Source organism: Pseudophryne corroboree, chromosome 2 (genome assembly GCF_028390025.1).
Source record: "Pseudophryne corroboree isolate aPseCor3 chromosome 2, aPseCor3.hap2, whole genome shotgun sequence".
NCBI classification, from domain to species: Eukaryota; Metazoa; Chordata; class Amphibia; order Anura; family Myobatrachidae; genus Pseudophryne; species Pseudophryne corroboree.
This window is the reverse complement of record NC_086445.1, coordinates 167,191,311-167,216,498: the sequence shown is the minus strand read 5'-3', so window position 1 is coordinate 167,216,498 and position 25,188 is coordinate 167,191,311. Positions and strand designations below refer to the sequence as shown.

At 46.7% G+C, this 25,188-nt stretch overlaps 1 protein-coding gene across 1 annotated transcript in view; it reads right to left on the bottom strand.

The window, feature by feature from the left end:
* KPNA3 (karyopherin subunit alpha 3) overlaps positions 1–24,933 on the bottom strand; it is a 193,697-nt gene extending 168,764 nt beyond the window's left edge. The window contains exon 1 of the mRNA XM_063951971.1: positions 24,559–24,933. Coding sequence (XP_063808041.1) covers positions 24,559–24,627 — 69 coding nt within the window. The 5' untranslated portion in view covers positions 24,628–24,933. The remainder of the gene's footprint in view (positions 1–24,558) is intronic.
* Between the last annotated feature and the right edge of the window lie 255 nt (positions 24,934–25,188).

Here is a 25,188-nt window from a genome sequence, read left to right as displayed (position 1 = left end):
CAGACTTTAGGAACCTGCGAGGGGGAGACTTCTCGAATTCCAACCTGTAACCCTGAGATACTACCTGCAGGATCCAGGGGTCCACCTGTGAGCAAGCCCACTGTGCGCTGAAATTCTTGAGTCGACCCCCCACCGCTCCTGAGTCCGCTTGTAAGGCCCCAGCGTCATGCTGAGGGCTTTGCAGAACCCTGAGAGGGCTTCTGTTCCTGAGCAGGGGCTGCTTGCTGCCCTCTCTTACCCCTTCCTCTGCCCCGAGGCAAATATGACTGTCCTTTTGTCCGCTTGTTCTTATAGGACCGAAAGGACTGCGGCTGAAAAGACGGTGTCTTTTTCTGTTGGGAGGGGGTCTGAGGTAAAAAGGTGGATTTTCCGGCAGTTGCCGTGGCCACCAGATCCGATAGACCGACGCCAAATAATTCCTCCCCTTTATACGGCAATACTTCCATATGTCGTTTGGAATCCGCATCACCTGACCACTGTCGCGTCCATAAACTCCTTCTGGCAGATATGGACATCGCATTTACTCTCGATGCCAGAGTGCAAATATCTCTCTGAGCATCTCGCATATAAAGGAAAGCATCCTTTAATTGCTCTATAGTCAATAAAATACTGTCCCTATCCAGGGTATCAATATTTTCAGTCAGGGAATCCAACCAGACGACCCCAGCACTGCACATCCAGGCTGAGGCGATGGCTGGTCGCAGTATAACACCAGTATGTGTGTATATACTTTTTAGGGTAGTTTCCAGTCTCCTATCAGCTGGATCCCTGAGGGCGGCCGTATCAGGAGACGGTAACGCCACTTGTTTTGATAAGCGCGTGAGCGCCTTATCCACCCTAGGGGGTGTTTCCCAGCGCGCCCTAACCTCTGGCGGGAAAGGGTATAATGCTAATAACTTTTTTGAAATTAGCACTTTTCTATCTGGGTTAACCCACGCTTCATCACATACATCATTTAATTCCTCTGATTCAGGAAAAACTACAGGTAGTTTTTTTACCCCCCACATAATACCCCTTTTTGTGGTACTTGCAGTATCAGAGATATGCAAAGCCTCCTTCATTGCCGTGATCATATAACGTGTGGCCCTACTTGAAAATACGTTTGTTTCATCACCGTCGACACTAGATTCAGTGTCTGTGTCTGGGTCTGTGTCGACCGACTGAGGTAAAGGGCGCTTTACAGCCCCTGACGGTGTCTGAGACGCCTGGGCAGGTACTAACTGGTTTGCCGGCCGTCTCATGTCGTCAACTGATTTTTGTAATGTGCTGACATTATCACGTAATTCCATAAACAAAGCCATCCATTCCGGTGTCGACTCCCTAGGGGGTGACATCACCATTATCTGCAATTGCTCTGCCTCCACACCAACATCGTCCTCATACATGTCGACACACACGTACCGACACACAGCAGACACACAGGGAATGCTCTTATCGAAGACAGGACCCCACTAGCCCTATGGGGAGACAGAGGGAGAGTTTGCCAGCACACACCCAAGCGCTATAATATATATGGGAACAACCTTATATAAGTGTTGTTCCTTATAGCAGCTTAAATATATCAAAATATCGCCAAAAAATGCCCCCCTTCTCTGTTTTACCCTGTTTCTGTAGTGCAGTGCAGGGGAGAGTCCTGGGAGCCTTCCTCACAGCGGAGCTGAGCAGGAAAATGGCGCTGTGTGCTGAGGAGAATAAGCCCCGCCCCCTATTTCGGCGGGCTTTTCTCCCGGAGTTTTAGATATCTGGCATGGGTTAAATACATACATATAGCCTCAACGGCTATATGTGATGTATTCTTTTGCCATAAAGGTATTAAATATTGCTGCCCAGGGCGCCCCCAGCAGCGCCCTGCACCCTCCGTGACCGCTTGGTGTGAAGTGTGTGACAACAATGGCGCACAGCTGCAGTGCTGTGCGCTACCTTCATGAAGACTGAAGAGCCTTCTGCCGCCTGTTTCCGGACCTTCAATCTTCAGCATCTGTAAGGGGGGTCGGCGGCGCGGCTCCGGGACGAACCCCAGGGTGAGACCTGTGTTCCGACTCCCTCTGGAGCTAATGGTGTCCAGTAGCCTAAGAATCCAATCCATCCTGCACGCAAGTGAGTTGAAATTCTCTCCCCTAAGTCCCTCGATGCAGTGAGCCTGTTGCCAGCAGGACTCACTGAAAATAAAAAACCTAAAAACTTTTTCTAAGCAGCTCTTTAGGAGAGCCACCTAGATTGCACCCTGCTCGGACGGGCACAAAAACCTAACTGAGGCTTGGAGGAGGGTCATAGGGGGAGGAGCCAGTACACACTACCTAATCCTAAAGCTTTATTTTTGTGCCCTGTCTCCTGCGGAGCCGCTATTCCCCATGGTCCTGACGGAGTCCCCAGCATCCACTTAGGACGTTAGAGAAAACTCATGTTAACTTAATATGAATAGTTAGGACACAAGGATGAGGAGGTTTAACGGATATTAAAATATACATATGGGATGAGGGGAGAATTCAGTTATTTTTGGGCACCTGACATTAAACTGTGCTGCCAATGGGCCCGAGTGCTGCGGGTACCCAAATACAGAAGGTTTAAACGTGCAAAGAGACTAAACCTGTGCAAACTACTGGGCAGTCTGTTTGGGCTCCCAAAAGCCAGACTTTTTGGCAGATTTCTGCTCGCCACCACAGGAGTGTGCAAGCAGAAAATAAGAATTTACTCACCGGTAATTCTATTTCTCGTAGTCCGTAGTGGATGCTGGGGACTCCATAAGGACCATGGGGAATAGACGGGCTCCGCAAGAGACTGGGCACACTAAGAAAGATTTGGTACTACCTGGTGTGCACTGGCTCCTCCCTCTATGCCCCTCCTCCAGACCTTAGTTAGGATACTGTGCCCGGAAGAGCTGACACAATAAGGAAGGATTTTGAATCCCGGGTAAGACTCATACCAGCCACACCAATCACACCGTATAACTCGTGATATTAAACCCAGTTAACAGTATGAAATATAACTGAGCCTCTCAACAGATGGCTCAACAATAACCCTTTAGTTAGGCAATAACTATATACAAGTATTGCAGACAATCCGCACTTGGGATGGGTGCCCAGCATCCGCTACGGACTACGATAAATAGAATTACCGGTGAGTAAATTCTTATTTTCTCTGACGTCCTAGTGGATGCTGGGAACTCCGTAAGGACCATGGGGATTATACCAAAGCTCCCAAACGGGCGGGAGAGTGCGGATGACTCTGCAGCACCGAATGAGAGAACTCAAGGTCCTCCTCAGCCAGGGTATCAAATTTGTAGAATGTAGCAAACGTGTTTGCCCCTGACCAAGTTGCAGCTCGGCAAAGTTGTAAAGCCGAGACCCCTCGGGCAGCCGCCCAAGATGAGCCCACCTTCCTCGTGGAATGGGCTTTCACTGATTTAGGATGCGGCAATCCAGCCGCAGAATGCGCAAGCTGAATTGTGCTACAAATCCAGCGAGCAATAGTCTGCTTAGAAGCAGGAGCACCTATTTTGTTGGGTGCATACAGGATAAAAAGCGAGTCAGTTTTCCTGACTCCAGCCGTCCTGGAAACATACATTTTCAAGGCCCTGACTACGTCCAGTAACTTGGAATCCTCCAAGTCCCAAGTAGCCGCAGGCACCACAATAGGTTGGTTCAAGTGAAAAGCTGATACCACCCTAGGGAGAAACTGGGGACAAGTCCTCAATTCTGCCCTATCCATATGGAAAATCAGATAAGGGCTTTTACATGACAAAGCCGCCAATTCTGACACACGCCTGGCCGAAGCCAAGGCCAATAACATGACCACTTTCCATGTGAGATATTTCAGATCCACGGTTTTAAGTGGTTCAAACCAATGTGATTTTAGGAAACTCAACACCACATTGAGATCCCAAGGTGCCACAGGAGGCACAAAAGGGGGCTGAATATGAAGCACTCCCTTTACAAAAGTCTGAACTTCAGGCAGTGAAGCCAGTTCTTTCTGGAAGAAAATCGACAGAGCCGAAATCTGGACCTTAATGGAACCCAATTTTAGGCCCATAGTCACTCCTGACTGTAGGAAGTGCAGAAAACGACCCAGCTGAAATTCCTCTGTAGGGGCCTTCCTGGCCTCACACCACGCAACATATTTTCGCCAAATGCGGTGATAATGGTTTGCAGTTACTTCTTTCCTGGCTTTTATCAGCGTAGGAATGACTTCCTCCGGAATGCCCTTTTCCTTTAGGATCCGGAATTCAACCGCCATGCCGTCAAACGCAGCCGCGGTAAGTCTTGGAACAGACAGGGCCTCTGCTGTAGCAGATCCTGTCTGAGCGGTAGAGGCCATGGGTCCTCTGATAACATTTCTTGAAGTTCCGGGTACCAAGCTCTTCTTGGCCAATCCGGAACCACGAGTATCGTTCTTACTCCTCGCCTTCTTATTATTCTCAGTACCTTTGGTATGAGAGGCAGAGGAGGGAACACAAACAGACTGGTACACCCACGGTGTCACTAGAGCGTCCACAGCTATCGCCTGAGGGTCCCTTGACCTGGCGCAATATCTCTTTAGCTTTTTGTTGAGGCGGGACGCCATCATGTCCACCTGTGGCCTTTCCCAACGGTTTACCAACAGTAGGAAGACTTCTGGATGAAGTCCCCACTCTCCCGGGTGTAGGTCGTGTCTGCTGAGGAAGTCTGCTTCCCAGTTGTCCACTCCCGGAATGAACACTGCTGACAGTGCTAGTACGTGATTTTCCGCCCATCGGAGAATCCTTGTGGCTTCTGCCATCGCCACCCTGCTTCTTGTGCCGCCCTGTCGGTTTACATGGGCGACTGCCGTGATGTTGTCTGATTGGATCAGAACCGGCTGGTTTTGAAGCAGGGGCCTTGCCTGACTTAGGGCATTGTAAATGGCCCTCAGTTCCAGAATGTTTATGTGTAGGGACGACTCCTGACTTGACCAAAGTCCCTGGAAATTTCTTCCCTGTGTGACTGCGCCCCAGCCCCGAAGGCTGGCATCCGTGGTCACCAGGACCCAGTCCTGTATGCCGAATCTGTGGCCCTCTAGAAGATGAGCACTCTGCAGCCACCACAGTAGAGACACCCTGGTCCTTGGAGACAGGGTTATCAGTTGATGCATCTGAAGATGCGATCCCGACCACTTGTCCAAGAGGTCCCACTGGAAGGTCCTTGCATGGAACCTGCCGAATGGAATTGCTTCGTACGAAGCCACCATTTTCCCCAGGACTCGTGTGCAGTGATGCACCGATACCCGTTTTGGTTTTAGGAGGTCTCTGACTAGAGATGACAGCTCCTTGGCTTTCTCCTGCGGGAGAAACACTTTTTTCTGTTCTATGTCCAGAATCATCCCCAGGAACAGTAAGCGTGTGGAAGGAACCAGTTGTGACTTTGGAATGTTTAGAATCCAGCCATGGTGTTGTAGCACTTCCCGAGATAGTGCTACTCCGACCAGTAACTGCTCCCTGGACCTCGCCTTTATTAGGAGATCGTCCAAGTACGGGATAATTAAAACTCCCTTTTTTCGAAGGAGTATCATCATTTCTGCCATTACCTTGGTAAACACCCTCGGTGCCGTGGACAGTCCAAACGGTAGTGTCTGGAATTGGTAATGGCAATCCTGTACCACAAATCTGAGGTACTCCTGGTGAGGAAGGTAAATTGGGACATGCAGGTAAGCATCCTTGATGTCCAGGGATACCATGTAATCCCCCTCGTCCAGGCTTGCAATAACCGCCCTGAGCGATTCCATCTTGAACTTGAATCTTTTTATGTATGTGTTCAAGGATTTCAAATTTAAAATGGGTCTCACCGAACCGTCCGGTTTCGGTACCACAAACAGTGTGGAATAGTAACCCCGTCCTTGTTGAAGTAGGGGGTACTTTGACTATCACCTGCTGGGAATACAGCTTGTGAATTGCCTCTAGTACAGCCTCCCTGCCCGAGGGAGTTGTCGGTAAGGCCGATTTGAGGAAACGGCGGGGGGGGAGGCGCCTCGAATTCCAGCTTGTACCCCTGAGATACTACTTGAAGGATCCAGGGATCCACCCGTGAGCGAACCCACTGATCGCTGAAATTTTTGAGGCGGCCCCCCCACCGTACCTGGCTCCGCCTGTGGAGCCCCACCGTCATGCGGCGGATTTGGAAAAAGCGGGGGAGGACTTTTGTTCCTGGGAACCTGCTGCGTGGTGCAGCTTTTTTCCCCTTCCTCTGCCTCTAGACAGAAAGGACCCACCTTTTCCCCGCCTGTTTTTCTGGGGTCGAAAGGAATGTACCTGATAATACGGCGCTTTCTTAAGCTGTGAGGGGACATGGGGCAAAAATGCTGACTTCCCAGCTGTTGCTGTGGAAACAAGGTCTGAGAGACCATCCCCGAATAACTCCTCACCCTTATAAGGCAAAACTTCCATGTGCCTTTTAGAATCTGCATCCCCTGTCCACTGCCGAGTCCATAAGCCTCTCCTAGCAGAAATGGACAATGCACTTATTCTAGATGCCAGCCGGCAGATCTCCCTCTGTGCATCTCTCATGTACAAGACTGAGTCTTTTATATGCTCTACGGTTAGCAATATAGTGTCCCTGTCCAGGGTGTCAATATTTTCTGACAGGGAATCTGACCAAGCAGCAGCAGCACTGCACATCCACGCTGAAGCAATAGCTGGTCTCAGTATAACACCAGTGTGTGTATATATAGACTTTAGGATAGCCTCCTGCTTTCTATCAGCAGGTTCCTTTAGGGTGGCCGTATCCGGAGACGGTAGTGCCACCTTTTTAGACAAACGTGTGAGCGCTTTATCCACCCTAGGGGGAGTTTCCCAACGTGACCTATCCTCTGGCGAGAAAGGGAACGCCATTAGTAATTTTTTTGAAATCACCAATTTTTTATCAGGGAAAGCCCACGCTTCTTCACACACTTCATTTAATTCTTCAGATGGGGGAAAAACTATTGGTAGTTTTTTCTCCCCAAACATAATACCCTTTTTTGAGGTATCTGGGTTTATATCAGAAATGTGTAAAACCTCTTTCATTGCCTCAATCATGCAACGAATGGCCCTAGTGGACATTAAATTTGACTCATCGTCGTCGACACTGGTATCAGTATCCGTGTCGACATCTGTGTTCTGAGGTAGTGGGCGTTTTAGAGCCCCTGATGGCCTTTGAATTGCCTGGGCAGGCACGAGCTGAGAAGCCGGCTGTCCCGCATTTGGCATGTTGTCAAATTTTTTATGTAAGGAGTCGACACTTGCACGTAATTCCTTCCATAAGTCCATCCACTCAGGTGTCTGCCCCGCAGGGGGTGACATCACATTTATAGGCATCTGCTCCGCCTCCACATAAGTCTCCTCATCAAACATGTCGACACAGCCGTACCGACACACCGCACACAGGGAATGCTCTTAAAGGAGACAGGACCCCACAAAAGCCCTTTGGAGAGACAGAGTATGCCAGCACACACCAGAGCGCTATATAATGCAGGGACTAACTGAATTATGTCCCATATAGCTGCTATAATATTTACTGCGCCTCAAATTTGTGCCCCCCCTCTCTTTTTTACCCTTTTCTGTAGTGTAGACTGCAGGGGAGAGTCAGGGAGCTTCCTTCCAGCGGAACTGTGAGGGAGAAATGGCGCCAGTGTGCTGAGGGAGATGGCTCCGCCCCTTTTTCGGCAGACTTTTCTCCCGCTTTTTTCTGTATTCTGGCAGGGGTAATTACCACATATATAGCCTCTCGGGCTATATATTATGGTTATTTTGCCAGCCAAGGTGATTTTATTGCTGCTCAGGGCGCCCCCCCCAGCGCCCTGCACCCTCAGTGACCGGAGTGTGAAGTGTGTATGAGGAGCAATGGCGCACAGCTGCAGTGCTGTGCGCTACCTTGGTGAAGACTGAAGTCTTCTGCCGCCGATTTTCCGGACCATCTTCTTGCTTCTAGCTCTGTAAGGGGGACGGCGGCGCGGCTCCGGGAACGAACACCAAGGACGGGTCCTGCGGTCGATCCCTCTGGAGCTAATGGTGTCCAGTAGCCTAAGAAGCCCAAGCTAGCTGCAAGCAGGTAGGTTCGCTTCTTCTCCCCTTAGTCCCTCGATGCAGTGAGCCTGTTGCCAGCAGGTCTCACTGTAAAATAAAAAACCTAACATATACTTTCTTTCTAGGAGCTCAGGAGAGCCCCTAGTGTGCATCCAGCTCGGCCGGGCACAGAAATCTAACTGAGGTCTAGAGGAGGGGCATAGAGGGAGGAGCCAGTGCACACCAGGTAGTACCAAATCTTTCTTATAGTGTGCCCAGTCTCCTGCGGAGCCCGTCTATTCCCCATGGTCCTTACGGAGTCCCCAGCATCCACTAGGACATCAGAGAAATAGTGGGAGCATGCAGCACTCATAGACCTTCTGGTTTGGGAGAAGAATATCTCATCATTCAATGGCCTCAGATAGCCCGTTCACACCGAACAAATAACCCGGTACAAGTTGAGTATCCCATATCCAAATATTCCGAAATATGGAATATTCTGAAATACGGAATTTTTTGAGTGAGATAGTAAAACCTTTGTTTTCTGATGGCTCAATGTACACAAACTTTGTTTAAATACACAAAGTTATTCAAAATATTGTATTAAATGAAGTTCAGGGTGTGTGTATATGAAACAAATGAATTGTGTGAATGTACACACACTTCATTTAATGCACAAAGTTATTCAAAATATTGGCTAAAATTACCTACAGGCTGTGTGTATAAGGTGTATATGTAACATAAATGCATTCTGTGCTTAGACTTGGGTCCCATCGCCATGGTATCTCATTACGGTATGCAATTATTCCAAAATACAGAAAAATCCGATATCCAAAATACTTCTGGTCCCAAACATTTTGGATAAGGGATGCTCAACCTGTATCGACCCGGTAGTTTCCCAAGTCGACACGGGTCACTGTGCGGTGTGAAAGGGGCACTGCCAAATTCTTTTTGCCCCGTGGAGGCTAATGTGTGTGCCTTTTGTTTTTTTGTTTGGTTATTTACTGTGGTGGTGTGCCTTGCCAATTTTCGAGAGTTGAAAATCACTGAGCTACAAGATAAAAAGTCTAATAAAGAAAAATTGGGCAGATGTATTAAGCGGGATACGGTCATTAGGTCGACAGTCATTAGGTCGACCACTATTGGTCGCCATGGTCATTAGGTCGACATGAGTTTTTCACTTTTTTTTTTAATTTTTGGAATTTTTTCATACTTTACAATCCACGTGTACTACGATTGGGAATAGTAACCTGTGCTGAGCGCAGCGAGGCACCTTGCCCGAAGCATGGCGAGCCATGCAAGAGGACACGGCACACTACTTGGGGTTCCCAGTCACTGTACGAAGAAAGCAACACCAAAAAAAAAAAAAAAACTCATGTCGACCTAATGACCATATCGTCATAGTGACCATGCCGACCTAAGTCTTGTCGACCTAATGACCCATACTAAGCCTGGAAAAGGCATAAAAAGTGATAAAGCGGTGATAAGCGCAAGGTGACAACACACCAGCCAGTCAGCTCATAACTGTCAATTTACACATTGGAGCGGATTGGCTGGTGCATTATCACCTTGCACTTATCACTGGTTTATCACTTCTTTATGCTTCTCCAATACATCTGCCCCATTGTTTCCAAATTGCATATCATATCAAATACTAAATATTCCTTCTCAAATGTATCCCTACTCTCAGCGAGAGAAAGTGAACTGCGCTTCATTCATTCTGGATTTTTATACCTATATATTTATCTAGAGTTAAAAATATTTTTGATGTTGAATGATATTGTTCATCTTTATTTTTGTATGTTACATGTATTACAAATTCGTCTGTCTATATAAAAAAATATTTTTTAATATACATATCGATTTTCATGAAATTAAAGTCCAATTCCCCATAGAAACACTTTCAGCGCCACTATTATACCCTTTACTTGTAGTTTAGAAGTATTGTTGCCTACAGTATTCCAACCTGTCCTTTTTCTAGTGCAATTCAGAAAAATAGGATTTGGTACTCACCGTTAAATCCTTTTCTCCTAGTCCGTAGAGGATGCTGGGGACTCCCAAAGGACCATGGGGTACAGACGGGATCCGCAGGAGCTTGGGCACACTAAAAGACTGGGTGTGAACTGGCTCCTCCCTCTATGCCCCTCCTCCAGACCTCAGTTATAGGAACTGTGCCCGGGAGAGACGGACATTACAAGGAAAGATTTTTGTCTCAACTAAGGGCTACCAAGATACCAGCCCACACCATAAACATACCGTACAACCGGAATAACACCAAACCAGATAACAGTATGTATAAAACTCCAGCAACCAGCTGCAACAAACCAATACACAAGTCGTGTATAAACTAACTTAACCAGTAAGAAAAAAAAAATATATATATATATATATATATATATATATATATTTTTTTTTTTTTTTCTTACTGGTTAAGTTAGTTTATACACGACTTGTGTATTGGTTTGTTGCAGCTGGTTGCTGGAGTTTTATACATACTGTTATCTGGTTTGGTGTTATTCCGGTTGTACGGTATGTTTATGGTGTGGGCTGGTATCTTGGTAGCCCTTAGTTGAGACAAAAATCTTTCCTTGTAATGTCCGTCTCTCCTGGGCACAGTTCCTATAACTGAGGTCTGGAGGAGGGGCATAGAGGGAGGAGCCAGTTCACACCCAGTCTTTTAGTGTGCCCAAGCTCCTGCGGATCCCGTCTGTACCCCATGGTCCTTTGGGAGTCCCCAGCATCCTCTACGGACTAGGAGAAAAGGATTTAACGGTGAGTACCAAAATCTTATTTTCTCTTATGTCCTAGAGGATGCTGGGGACTCCAAAAGGACCATGGGGATTATACCAAAGCTCCAGACCGGGCGGGAGAGTGCGGACGACTCTGCAGTACCGACTGAGCAAACGCCAGGTCCTCATCGGCCAGGGTATCGAACTTATAGAATTTAGCAAAAGTGTTCGAACCCGACCAAGTAGCCGCTCGGCAAAGCTGTAGTGCCGAAACACCTCGGGCAGCCGCCCAAGAGGACCCCACCTTCCTGGTAGAATGGGCTTTAACAGACTTCGGCACCGGCAACCCCACCGAAGTATGAGCTTGCTGGATCGTACTACAAATCCAGCGTGCAATAGTCTGTTTTGACGCGGGATGACCAACCTTGTTGGCCGCATACAAAACAAACAACGCTTCAGTTTTCCTAGTAACAGCTGTCCTAGAAACGTAAACTTTTAACGCTCTTACAACATCCAGAGATTTTGGAATCGCCACTTCTTCCGTAGCCACCGGAACTACAATAGGTTGGTTAATGTGAAACGATGAAACCACCTTTGGCAGAATTTGTTGACGAGTCCTCAATTCCGCCCTATCCGAATAAAAAATCAAGTACGGACTCTTATGAGATATAGCTGCCAATTCCGATACTCGCCTGGCAGATGCCAGCGCCAAAAGCATAACCACCTTCCAAGTGAGAAACTTTAACTCAACCTTCCGCAAAGGTTCAAACCAGGAAGACATGAGGAACCGCAAAACGACATCAAGATCCCATGGCGCTACAGGCGGTACAAACGGTGGATTGATATGCATTACACCCTTCACAAAAGTCTGAACCTCTGGGAGGGCAGCTAACTCTTTTTGAAAGAAAATAGACAAAGCCGAAATTTGCACCTTGATGGAACCCAATTTCAGGCCTGCATCTACACCCGCCTGTAAAAAGTGGAGAAAACGACCCAAGTGAAAATCCTCCGCAGGTGTCTTTTTAACCTCACACCAGGAAACATACTTCCTCCAGAAACGGTGATAATGTTTCGCCGTAACCTCTTTAATAGCCTTAAGAGTTGGAATGACCTCCCTGGGAATACCCTTACGAGCTAAGATCTGGCGCTCAACCTCCATGCCGTCAAACGCAGCCGCGGTAAGTCCGGAAACACGCATGGAACCTGTAACAACAGATCCTCCCTTAGAGGAAGCGGCCAAGGATCTTCCACCAGTAAGTCCTGAAGATCCAGATACCAGGCCCTTCTTGGCCAGTCTGGAACGACGAGAATCGCCTGAACCTTTGCTCGACGAATGATCCCCAGTACCTTTGGAATGAGAGGAAGAGGAGGGAACACATACACCGACTGGAACACCCACGGAGACACCAGGGCGTCCACCGCCGTGGCTTGTGGGTCCCTTGCTGTGGAACAATACCTTGGGAGCTTCTTGTTGAGCCGAGACGCCATCATGTCTATTAACGGAATTCTCCAGCGTCTTGTCACCTCTGCAAAAACCTCTTGGTGCAGAGCTTACTCTCACGGATGGAGGTTGTGTCTGCTGAGAAAATCCGCTTCCCAGTTGTCCACCCCCGGTAGGAAAACTGCTGACAGTGCGCTGACGTGTTGTTCCGCCCAGCGAAGTATCTTTGTGGCTTCCGCCATTGCCGCTCTGCTCCTTGTTCCGCCTTGCCGGTTTATATGGGCCACCGCTATGATGTTGTCTGACTGTACCAGGACCGGTCGACCCTGAAGAAGACTTCTTGCTTGGAGCAGGCCGTTGTAAATGGCTCTTAACTCTAGAACATTTATGTGGAGACAGGCTTCCTGGATCGACCATTTTCCCTGGAAATTTCTTCCTTGGGTGACTGCACCCCAGCCCCGGAGACTTGCATCTGTTGTCAGAAGTACCCACTCCTGTATACCGAATCGGCGTCCTCCCAGGAGGTGTTGAGCTTGTAGCCACCACAGGAGCGAAATTCTGGCTCTGGGAGATACTTATTTTCCGGTGAATGTGTAGATGAGACCCGGACCATGTGCTCAGCAAGTCCCACTGAAACACGCGGGCATGAAATCTGCCGTATGGAATGGCTTCGTACGCCGCAACCATCTTCCCCAGAACCCGAGTACAATGATGTATCGACACACTCGATGGCTTCAGAAGTTCTCTGACCATCGTCTGCAATTCCAGAGCCTTTTCTTCTGGAAGGAATACCTTCTGTAACTCCGTGTCCAGAACCATGCCCAGAAACGTAAGCCGAGTGGTCGGAGTCAACTGGGATTTCGGCAAATTGAGAACCCATCCGTGTTGTCGCAGAACCGATAGAGACAATTCCACACTTCTCAGCAATCGTTCCTTGGACCTCGCCTTTATCAGGAGGTCGTCCAAGTACGGGATAATTGAAACCCCCTGTTTGCGAAGAAGAACCATCATTTCCGCCATGACCTTGGTGAAAATCCTCGGAGCCGTGGAAAGCCCAAACGGCAACGTCTGAAATTGGTAATGAGCATCCTGTATCGCAAACCTGAGGAAAGCCTGATGCGGAGGATATATCGGGACATGTAAGTAGGCATCCTTTATGTCGACCGACGCCATAAAATCCCCCCCTTCTAGGCTGGAGATCACAGCTCGAAGGGACTCCATCTTGAACTTGAAAACTTTCAAGTATGGATTGAGGGATTTTAGATTTAGAATTGGTCTGACCGAACCGTCCAGTTTCGGCACAACAAAGAGGCTCAAGTAAAACTCCTCCCCCCGCTGCGACGAGGGAACGGGAATAATGACCCTCTGTAGACACAGTTTTTGAATTGCTGCTAACACCACCTCCCTGTCCGGCAGAACTACTGGTAACGCCGAAATGAAGAACCAGTGAGGGGGCCACTCCTGAAACTCCAGTTTGTATCCCTGAGACACGATCTCTAGTACCCAAGGATCCAGGCCTGATTGAATCCAGACCTGACTGAAATTTTGTAGACGGCCCCCCACCGGTTCGGACTCCCCCAGGGAAGCCCCAGCGTCATGCGGTGGACTTGGTAGCAGCAGGGGAGGACTTTTGGACCTGGGCGCCCGAACCTGCAGAAGGTTTCCTTCCCCTTCCTCTACCTTTTGAAGCGAGGAAGGACGAACCTTTACCACGCCTGTATTTATTGTGACAAAAGGACTGCATTTGCTGATGTGGTGCCTTCTTCTGTTGTGTGGGAACATAAGGAAGAAAAGAGGACTTACCCGCGGTCGAGACCAAGTCAGCCAAGCCGTCCCCAAACAAGACAGTACCTTTGAAGGGTAGCGCTTCCATAGCCCTCTTGGAGTCGGCATCAGCATTCCATTGATGGATCCACAGGGCCCTTCTGGCGGATATCGACATGGCACTGGTTCTTGAACCCAAGAGACAGACGTCCCTCGCCGCATCTTTTTTGTAATCTGCAGCGTCCTTAATATAACCAAGAGTTAGAAGGACATTATCTTTATCAAGAGTATCCATATCATTAGCTAAATTCTCAGCCCATTTAGCAATAGCACTACTCACCCATAACGACGCCACAGCGGGTCTGAGTAATGCACCCGAATTAGCGAAAATGGACTTCAGAGACGTCTCCAGCTTGCGATCCGCCGGATCCTTGAGAGCTGCCGTGTCGGGAGACGGAAGTGCCACTTTCTTAGACAAACGAGATAAAGCTTTGTCAACAGTCGGAGACGCCTCCCATTTTTCCCTGTCGTCAGAGGGGAAAGGATACGCCATGTAAATTCTCTTGGGAATCTGCCATTTCTTATTCGGCAACTCCCAAGCCTTTTCACAAAGAGTATTCATTTCATGAGAGGGGGGAAATTTCACCTCAGGTTTATTCTCCTTGAACAAGCAAATCCTTGTTTCCTGAACCGCAGGTTCATCAGAAATGTGTAAAGCATCCTTTATAGCCACAATCATGTACTGAATACTCTTAACCAAACGTGGATGTAACGCTGCCTCAGTGAAATCGGCGTCGGAATCAAAGTCCGTGTCGGTATCAGTATCTACCACCTGAGTAAATGGCCGCTTTTGCGACCCAGATGGGGTTTGAACCTGAGACAAAGCCTCTTCCATGGACTTTTTCCACACCTGAGTCTGCGCCTCAGACTTATCTAACTTCTTTGATAAGGAAGTTACATTCGAGTTTAATGTACTGAGCAATGCTAGCAAATCAGGTGTCGGCTGCGTCGACATTCCCAATTCTAGCCCCGCATCCACTCCCCCAATAACCTCCTCCGGTGAATAAGCTTCCGCCTCAGACATGCCGACACGCAGTACCGACACCACAACACACAGAAGGTCCCTGCTAGGTGACAGGCCTACCAAAAAAGCCCAGATAGAGGACACAGAGGGAGTATGCCAGCTCACACCCCAGCGCCCATATATCGCAAAAACGATATATGTACCCAGCGCTGCCTACACCACTATTAAGCACCAAAACTGCGGCCCCCCCTCAGAACAAGCCCTCCGTTACTTGGAAAACGTGGAGGTCCGACCAGCGTCTATCCGTCAGCCGCGTGCAGCAGGGAAAATGGCGCCCGTGAGCTGCGGGTCGAAGCTCCGCCCCCTTCCCGGCGCGCTTCGGCCCGCCAATTTCAAAATTGTAAAAGATGCCGGCGGGGGTCTGTAAAGGGTGCCGAGGCACCCACAATCATTCTGCTGCCCTAAAAAAGACTCCAGTAACATGCTGCCCAGTGCGCCCCCCCCCAGCGCCCTGCACCCAGTGAATACCGTTGGTGATGTGTGTGGGAGCATGGAGCACAACTTCACCGCTGTGCTGTACCATCCATCACTGAAGTCTTCTGCCGTCCTGAAGTCTTCTGATCTTCTCATACTCACCCGACTTCTGTCTTCTGTGAGGAGGTGACGGCGTGGCTCCGGGAACAAGCAGCTAGGCGCACCAAGTGATCGAACCCTCTGGAGCTAATGGTGTCCAGTAGCCGAGAAGCAGAGCCTTGAAACTCACAGAAGTAGGTCTGCTTCTCTCCCCTCACTCCCACGCTGCAGGGAGCTTGTAGCCAGCAGGTCTCCCTGAAAATAAAAAAACCTAACAAAAGTATTTTCTAGAGAAACTCAGTAGAGCTCCCCTAGTGTGCATCCAGTCACTCCTGGGCACAAAGTCTAACTGAGGTCTGGAGGAGGGGCATAGAGGGAGGACCCAGTTCACACCCAGTCTTAAGTCTTTTAGTGTGCCCAAGCTCCTGCGGATCCCGCCTATACCCCATGGTCCTTTTGGAGTCCCCAGCATCCTCTAGGACGTAAGAGAAATTAAGACAAATTAGTATACTTATTCCAAAATGTTCCCCATTATGCTCAATCAGGCCTGGCATATGCAGAGCAAGAGATAACTTACATTACACAGACGTGTCTGATGTGTACTAGTAGTAAACATACCACCAGCACCCAGCATATAACATTACAGAGTCACAATGTGTGTTTCCATACTTAGCGCCTAAAGCCATGAGACCTGAAAAGATTATGCAATATGATATTGCAGTAGCCTAAAGTTAAAAAGGTCCAAACACAGTGCCCACTGACTGTGGTTTTGATCCCTCCATAACATACTACAGGTTGAGTATCCCATATCCAAATATTCCGAAATACGGACTTTTTTGAGTGAGAGTGAAATAGTGAAACCTTCGTTTTTTGATGGTTCAATGTACACAAACTTTGTTTAATACACAAAGTTATTAATAATATTGTATTAAATGACCTTCAGGCTTTGTGTATAAGGTGTATATGAAACATAAATGATTTGTTTGAATGTGCACACACTTTGTTTAATGCACAAAGTTATAAAAAGTATTGGCTAAAATTACCCTCAGGCTGTGTGTATAAGATGTATATGTGACATAAATGCATTCTGTGCTTAGACTTAGGTCCCATCACCATGATATCTCATTATGGTATGCAATTATTCCAAAATACGGAAAAATCCGATATCCAAAATACCTCTAATCCCAAGCATTTTGGATAAGGGATACTCAACCTGTATTATCAATTGGTATCCAAATGTTAATGTCTTGTACTGGGACACCAAAAACGTGGTAACTGCAAAATATATTGCACACGGCACCCTACAAAAAACTATTCTGGGACCACAGTTGGGAACCCCAATCCACAGGTGGCATACCAGCAAACAGGTATCCTGCATGTACTGTGAATCACATTCAATATAACAGCACCAAGCTCCTGGCTGGCACAGTTTTGTTGTGTGGCCATGTACAAGACTGCAAAGGATGGGGCTTGCAAGAACAGGTAAGAGAACAAAGCAGATATGAAGAAATAACTAAAAATTAAAAGATAATGTAGATTTACAGATTACATTGAAGGAATCTAGCTGGGAAGCAATATCTTGGAATTCTTACCAAATATTGAAAAGCAGTAACAGACAAATGCTAATTAGGTTAATTCAAAAGTTATCGGTTACCCAGTATGACCATTAAAGCTTGGTCAAGTGTACAGTATCTACGCTTTGCTGGTGCAATTGTGATCCACATGACATTACTGGCAGGAGAATTTCAACCGCATCACTAGACTCGCTTTCCCAGCACATACACGTGCAAATGGTCATATATCCTTATATCAACTCAAGCCTCATTACCGTAACATTGGAGAGATCCCAAACCAGAGCTTTTACCTAATACTAAAGCAAAGTTATGAGGTGGAAACCATCAAACGACTCCCTAACTGAAGGGCATCAATGAGAGGTTGTTACTCAATAATCCCAACTGTAAAGTGCAACAGCATATACTAGAGCTAGAAAAGTAAGTTAAAATAAATCAGCTCACCTTAATATACCATAGAATAGTTATTTTTACTGTTTATACTGCTTTCCATTTATGATCTAGGTTTAAACACCCAAAACGGGTGTCTCAATATTGTAAATGCTTCACTAATGTATCTCATCCTAACTGTGCTCAAATCCCTATATTACTCTTTCCTATTACAATAGCTATCCATATAATCCAAGCAAGGAGGACACTTATCAGTTCAGCGGCAGTAAAAGAAGATATTACCACTTAACAATATCAAAATCTAGTTGAACAGCTGACATTTCGGTTCAATACCTTTTTTTCACCAAGACATCATCATAGAATAAACATATACTAACCCCCATGCCAGTTTAAATAGACGCCAATTAGTTCTAAATACCAACATGTGTGTGGACCTGCAGACGGCAACCACCTACACACTTCCTATAGCAACAGCACGTGGTTCACTCTGACACGGGATCCGGTCTGAAGATCGACAGTGTCTAGGTCAACAATGTTTAGGTCGACCACTATAGGTCGACAGTCACTAGGTCGACATGGATGGAAGGTTTCTAGGTCGACATGAGTTTTTCACATTTTTTTTCTTTTTTTGAATTTTTTCATACTTTACCATTCCAATCGTACTCCACGTGGATCGTTAAGTGTGCCGAGCGAAGCGGTAGCGGAGCGAAGGCACCATGCCCGAAGCATGGCGAGCGAAGCGAGCCATGCGAGGGGACGCGGTGCACTAATTTGGGATCCCGGTCACTCTACGAAGAAAACGACACCAAAAAAAAAAAAAAATCCTCATGTCGACCTTTAGACCTGTCGACCTAGCACATGTCGACCTAGAAACCCTGTCGACCTTCCATCCATCTCGACCTAGTGACTGTCGACCTATAGTGGTCGACCTAAACACTGTCGATTTGATGAACCACACCCCTCTGACACACTGCAGACAGTCACAGTAACTCACGCTGGAACAAACCTGTGACCTTGCGCTTACAAATGTCCACTCTCTTTGCCTATGTAGAGGTCTAGTATCCAGAAATTGACTCATCACTTTGGCCACAGGACATACTGTAGCATGACGAATAGACGACCTATGATTGGCTATATGCTTTCTGAAGTAGAGCGATATCTTAGCGATGTAAATAGAAGCCACACAGACATAAGAATTATTACATAACGGAGGGTATATTTGAGCCAGTGTTTATTTTTGTTTCCATTATGTGGGTGTGTGATGCATCCCATACATTGATTTGCCTTTATAGTTCACCATAGGCCTGAATAACAATTGTTTCAAATTGGTGCAAGTATAGTACAGATAAAAGAGCGTCTTTGAATTGACAATGTTTTCTCACCGTTTTCTTGTGGCCCTTGTACCATAATGGCTGGTAATCATTCTGGTTGATAATAGTAACTCCTTCTTTGGTTATATTGGTTCTGATGTATGCGCCTTGCCCTCAATAGACACCTGTAAATGATCTTAGGTGAAAACCCCCTAGTAACAGCATAACTGTCAACTGACCTTCAGTCCTTTCCAATTTGTGTGTAAAACGCTGAAAAGTTTGACATTAGGAGTCCATTTTTTTTTTTTTAATTTGCCAGGCAATGGCTTATAGTAAAAAGTGTTGTCCAAACAGTTATTTTTCTCTCTGAAATTTGTATATACATACATACAGTATGTACACATGGTTCTTTGTACATTCCAATCATACCCTAAATGATCAGATTTAATTGAGGACAGACCAGCAGTATATAAAAGAGAACAATGCTCTAAGAGATGGAGTTAACATAATTACTCGTAAAGTTGCCACTATGCTGCCTTACAGTATATTTCTATCTACCAGTTCAAGGAGGACTTTGGTCAAATTTATATGGTCTATAAACTATGTGCATTTAGGAAAAAAGTAGAAATTGGCTTCTACATTTGAATACCAGAAACGGACAAGGAATGAAGCTTTCCAAAATATTCTAGTGGGACAAAATGTTGCGTTCAGGAGTTAATCAAATGTAAAAGCCAGCATCATCTTTTAAAGGAACCAGGGAGGATTAGAAAAGGGCAACATAGTTTACCATAAACAGTACCAATACATATTAAGCCCATACTTGAAATTCAGCAAAAAGACTGCAATTCAATTTACAACAGTGCTCACTATAACAGCTAATTGATGCATACATTGGTGATCGTAGTCAATTAATAATGGATAATCAGCCAAACAATTATCTACTAAAGCTGTCCATACACAGTCAGATAAAAGTCCTGTCGGACCAACAAGGGATTTTATCCGACAGCCTCACACCCATCAGATATCATGGGCATACACTATGAGATCTCTCACAGTGTATAGCCACACGATAACTGGGATGGGTTCTCTGGGGAGGAGACACTTCCAAATTCCTCCGCTGTGAAGGAACAGGGGAAATGTCTGGCTGTCAGTCGCTGTCTGATGCTGCCGAATTGAAATTCTAAAGGTGTGTACACACGGGGCGATATGGCGTAGCGATTTTGACTATATAGTCAAAATTGGTAAGAAAATTAGTACATATAGCTCCGTGTGCACACAGCAAGCGATAGCGATGCGCGTCCCTACCAGGTCGCTATCGCTATGCAAAATAGACTGTGCAGGCAAGTCAGTTTTGACTATGCTGCTGGAAAATAAAAAGCATCGCCCTATTTAAACGAGTTAGTAAAAATTGCCTACTGCCAGTTCAAGGTAAATCACTCAGCCAAAATCGCTCATAGGTAAAATCGCTCCGTGTGTAGACACCATAAATTTTGTATCCCACCGATCGATATTTATGGAGCGGCTGTGCGCATACACTGTACAATTAGCTGGCCAATCCACTGATATTAAACGGAACGGTTAGATAACTGTATAGTATATGCCCAGCATAACACAGGGATTCCCAAACTCTGTCCTCACAAGGCACCTTACCTGTCCAGGTTTTAAGGCTACCTATGCTTGTGCATGGATGACAAACTGAGCTTTTAAGTCACTTGTACTGAAGCATGGATTATGATTTTATGTTAATTTTTTTTTACCTACCCTGTTTAAAATTTAACAGCACTGTCACAGATTACAACAACCATGCTGTACTACAGGCCAGTGGCACTCCAGCTATTGTGAAACTACACATCTCAGCATGTCCTGCCACAGTTTTAACAGCCATTCCCTAAAAGCAAAACTGTGACAGGACATGCTTGTAGTTTTACAACAGCTGGAGTGCCACAGATTTGCCAGGCCTGTCATAGTAGTTTAAATAATAAAAAAACAAAATGAACCCTGCGTGCTTCTGGAACGCTTGTCAGTTGGAATTGGAAATATTCTGTAGTTAGGGAACAATTTTGTATTTATGGATAAAAATACGGTCAAGCTAGCACATGAACGCACACATCAGCCATATAAAGCAGGGCCGATATTGGAACTTTTCCCTCACATCCCATAAAGAGGTGAGGGAAAACCTGCGATGCCTGCGGGAACAACATGCCTTTCAGAATGGCACATCGCATACAACTGATTTCCTTTTTAGCATGTACTTTGTACACTGTATAAACCCCACATAAAACTCTATTGGACTTATATCCACTGATGAAGTCTTACAAGCTGTTTTAGATGTAGGCCTATTTTCTAAGGAACTCTCCACCAGATTTATGGAGGAATGGGAACTGTGACTAGATCATGAGAAAGACCTGTCATTGCAGAATAGACTCCAATACTTGGTGCACTACACCTTGCTGGTTTTATTTCTATTAAATGTAAAACTTTTGTGGGTAGTTCTAAATAGACCACACTATGGGGGGAATTAAATTAGCCATGGTTATTTACAGCGGGTTAATTGACCCCCTCACCGGTGCTAACCAATTAGTCCCAAGGCGGCCGCAGGCAGCATTTAGCAGGGATTTTTTTTTTCAGGAGCTCAGTGGGCTCAGCAGAAAAATCCCCAATAAATTGCCCGTTGGGTATGGGATACCAGTAGTGAAGATGCAAGGGGTCAGAATACCAGAGACACCAACATCCAGACTGCCAATATCCCGACAGGTGCAAGCAACTAAACTAACCCTAATCCCACAAGAGCCTAACCCTCCCTTGCATACTTACGTTCAGGATTCCGGCGCAGGTCTTGTGACCGCTGGCATCCTGCTTGTCGGGATGAACTAGTCATGGATTCTATAACTGTTTTTGCCAAAACAATTATCGGGACTAATTGAATCCCCGCCATGGGTTGTGATTCAGTTAACAATGTGCTGCTGGACTGTACACATTTCAGCCTATCACAGATGATAATTATCTCAAACTTTCCTGCGCACCTCTATGTTGCTAGTTGCGATATGCCATTTTGGAATGGAACAGAATCTCCACCCTTCATCTGATATAGCTGCTTGGTACTAAATCTAGTTAAATCTTTATCTAAGAACCGTAAACAATTTGACAATATAAGTTCTAATTTATTTGCTATTTGATGGACAGGTACTTTGCACTATATATAGATTTAATTACGAAACTGGAATTTACCTTTTCTTCCTTTATTCAGATACTGCCTCTGATCCACCAGGAGGAAGTCCCCATACTGATTAAGTGCTTCATTTTTTTGTTATTACACATTATAATAATTTTGACGTGAGCTTACAGCCACTTTCACTTCTCTGCTTTCTAACAAATATATGTGACTGCTTCCTCTTATAAAAATTCAGATTGTCAATATTCTGTCGAAACAAAATACCTGAACACAATGTAAGTGTTTTGTGCAGGTCCACTGTCTCTCTACAAGAGCCCTGCGCATCTGTCATCTATTGTTTTCACTCATGCTGGTAAGAACATGGAAAACAAATGGAAGGAAAATCCATGCATAAAAACAACTGAAATAATTGAAGTGAAAAAAATGGCTGGAAAAGAAATGTTTTTAAACCTTTCATTGACAGCAAGTATCTGCCATATGCCCGCAGTGCAGGGCAAAGAAATGTTTTACTTTTTTGTTTTAATTAAGTCCAGGGAGTAAACCTTTCCCTGGCACCCAAGATTTATAATAGGTCTACTTAATATGCTGCCATAAAGTGGATACAATTAAAGTACAAGAACAATATTGCCTGAACTAGAATATAAACTCAACCACGCTACAGCACTATTCTGAAGGCAGCGAATGTGTACAAGCATCTTGCTTACATAATCCGCAACGTGAAAGCAGTGTTTTGTGTTTTTGACTTCCTAAAAGAAAATAAGCATTTTATACACGCAATAGGGAATATATTATAAAGTGGTTCATTTGTTTTTAGTTTAAAGAAAAATGTTACTTCAGTTACAATAAACAAAGTTGCATTAAATTACAACAAACGTCAAATGTGACAAGGCATCAGCTAGAACCCAAAGCGGACTGCATTATAGCAGATACACTGCAGTGACTCAAAAGATAAGCCACGTGTGTTGTATAGTGACAATACAAAGGATAAATACAGTATTATCTTGGCACCATGTAATACATAGGTCTCTACAGACCAAAAAGATCAGCATGCAAATCTGAAATTAGGAGATGTGCATCCTGGCTGACACATAAGTGGAGTCTCCCTGTCTGGGCTGTGTAACCTTTATAGCTGGACTCCATGTGACTCCAGCACGTAAAAATATTGGAGAGAAGCAGTCAGGATCAGGTGGAGAAACTGCATTCCCTACTGCCATCTAAGGAAAGGTGGATTCATTGGCACTTCCACAAATCCACCTTTATCCTCTGTGATGGACATGCACTGCAGAGCAATGACTGCCTCTATAGGAAAGTTCAAACGAAAGTGGTGGTTAGTCACACTCAAGTATGTGACATGTTACAGATGATCATACATAGTACTTTGATAAAAATATATGCTGTCATCATCTAAGCTGCTGTTCCTACACCCCAAATGAATTCACCGCCCTCTATACTTTCACTACCGCAGTTCGACACCCCTATGCAGAACATGGAACACACCACCTTCAGCCTCCATTCCCATGATTCATTGTGGTACAGCATAGTTGGTATAGAATCTGGCATCCTCTTTTTAAAATCCAACATGATCACATCCTGACCTCATTTACTATGATACCAGTCTGCCCATCAGTACAAGACTAATCCTTCCTGTAATGATACCCACCTGGGCCCTTGGGTGACAGCCTTACCTCATCCCCACCTGGGGCACACATCTCTCTCACCCCCAACCGGTGACACCACACATCCCCTGATGAGCCTCAGTAACACCATGCTGATCTCCTTCTGAGCATCCAGACCATTACACATCCTGGACTGGGCCCCTGTGCAACCCTGCGCTGATCCCGTCCCGGGCCCCCGGTGTGACACATGCGCTGTTCCCATCCTGAGCTATGACACCACTCATCTCCTGGGCCCCACAGATACCATGCTATCCCCTCTTAGGCCCCATGACACTACACTCATACCTGCCTTGATCCCAAGGCCACTAGTCTCACCCCCACCTGGGCCCCCAACCGATGCCACCACTCTCTTCTCCGCCTGGGCCCTGGTAACACCATGCTGATCTCTTTCTGGGCATCCAGACCACCATACATCCTTGACTGGGCCCCTGTGTGACACCGCGCTGATCCCATCCTGAGCTATAATAATACCACTCTCATCACCTCCTGGGCCCCGCAGTCATCCTGCTAATCCCCGCCTGAGCCCCAATGACACCACACTCATCCCCGCCTGGGCCCCAATGACACATGCCCTCATCCCTTCCACGGCCCCGGTGACACCACACTCATCAAACCCTAGGGCCTTGCTAGCACTACACTCATCCCACCCTGGGCCCCGGTGACACCACGCTGACCCCCTGTTAGCTACGGCACATGACTGATCACCGGAACGCCGCTCTAATCCCAGTATGAGCTCTGGCACAAGGCTCTAATCTCCGGGAGAGCAATCTGTCCCGGCATAAAGCTGCGGCTACCGGCAGGACGGAGCGATTCCCGGCACAGCACTTATAGCACAGAGGCCACCATGTTGGAGAGTGGAGGGGCTAGCAGCACAGGGGGAGGCTGTCGCAGAGGAGAGACCGGCTCCATCACACCCACCTCTACATCTCTGCCCTTGTTCTTGAAGCTCTTGATGCGGTGATTATCCAGGCCGGCGCTCTCCGCCATGGCGGCTGTCTCTGTCTCGCTCTCCCCGTTACCGGCTGCGACACCACAACGACCGCGCGAGCCGCCGCACTCCCCCGCCCTGCGCGCGCTCGCCACGAGGAGGAGGAGCTGGGGCGGGGCCGCTGACGTCACGTGGGGGAGGAAGTAGAGACGCTGCTCCTGCGTTCGATGCTTGCAACTTGTCTCATTTCCCGTCACCCGCTCACCGGCTGAGCTGACTGACTCTGCGGCGCCGCTGCCGCCACATTAATTTGCGTCACGGGAGATTTAGTAAACGGAGATACTCGGTCAGACTGCGGTAAAGTGACCTGCGCGCTCCTGTCACAGCAGCGGTCGCTATGGGGCTGTGGCTACGCAGAATTACAGATTGTAGTCAAGAGGAATGTTTATTGTAAACGTTTAATAAAGTTGTTCTGGAAAGGGGAAAAAAAAAAAAACAACGGCATCCTGGCGACATTCCTTTGTGACGTCTCACGTGACGTGCTGCCTGGGGAACGCTCAACAGAGTCTCAGCCGGCAGGCGGGGCTGTATGTAAAACCCGCCCACTCGAGTTATTAATT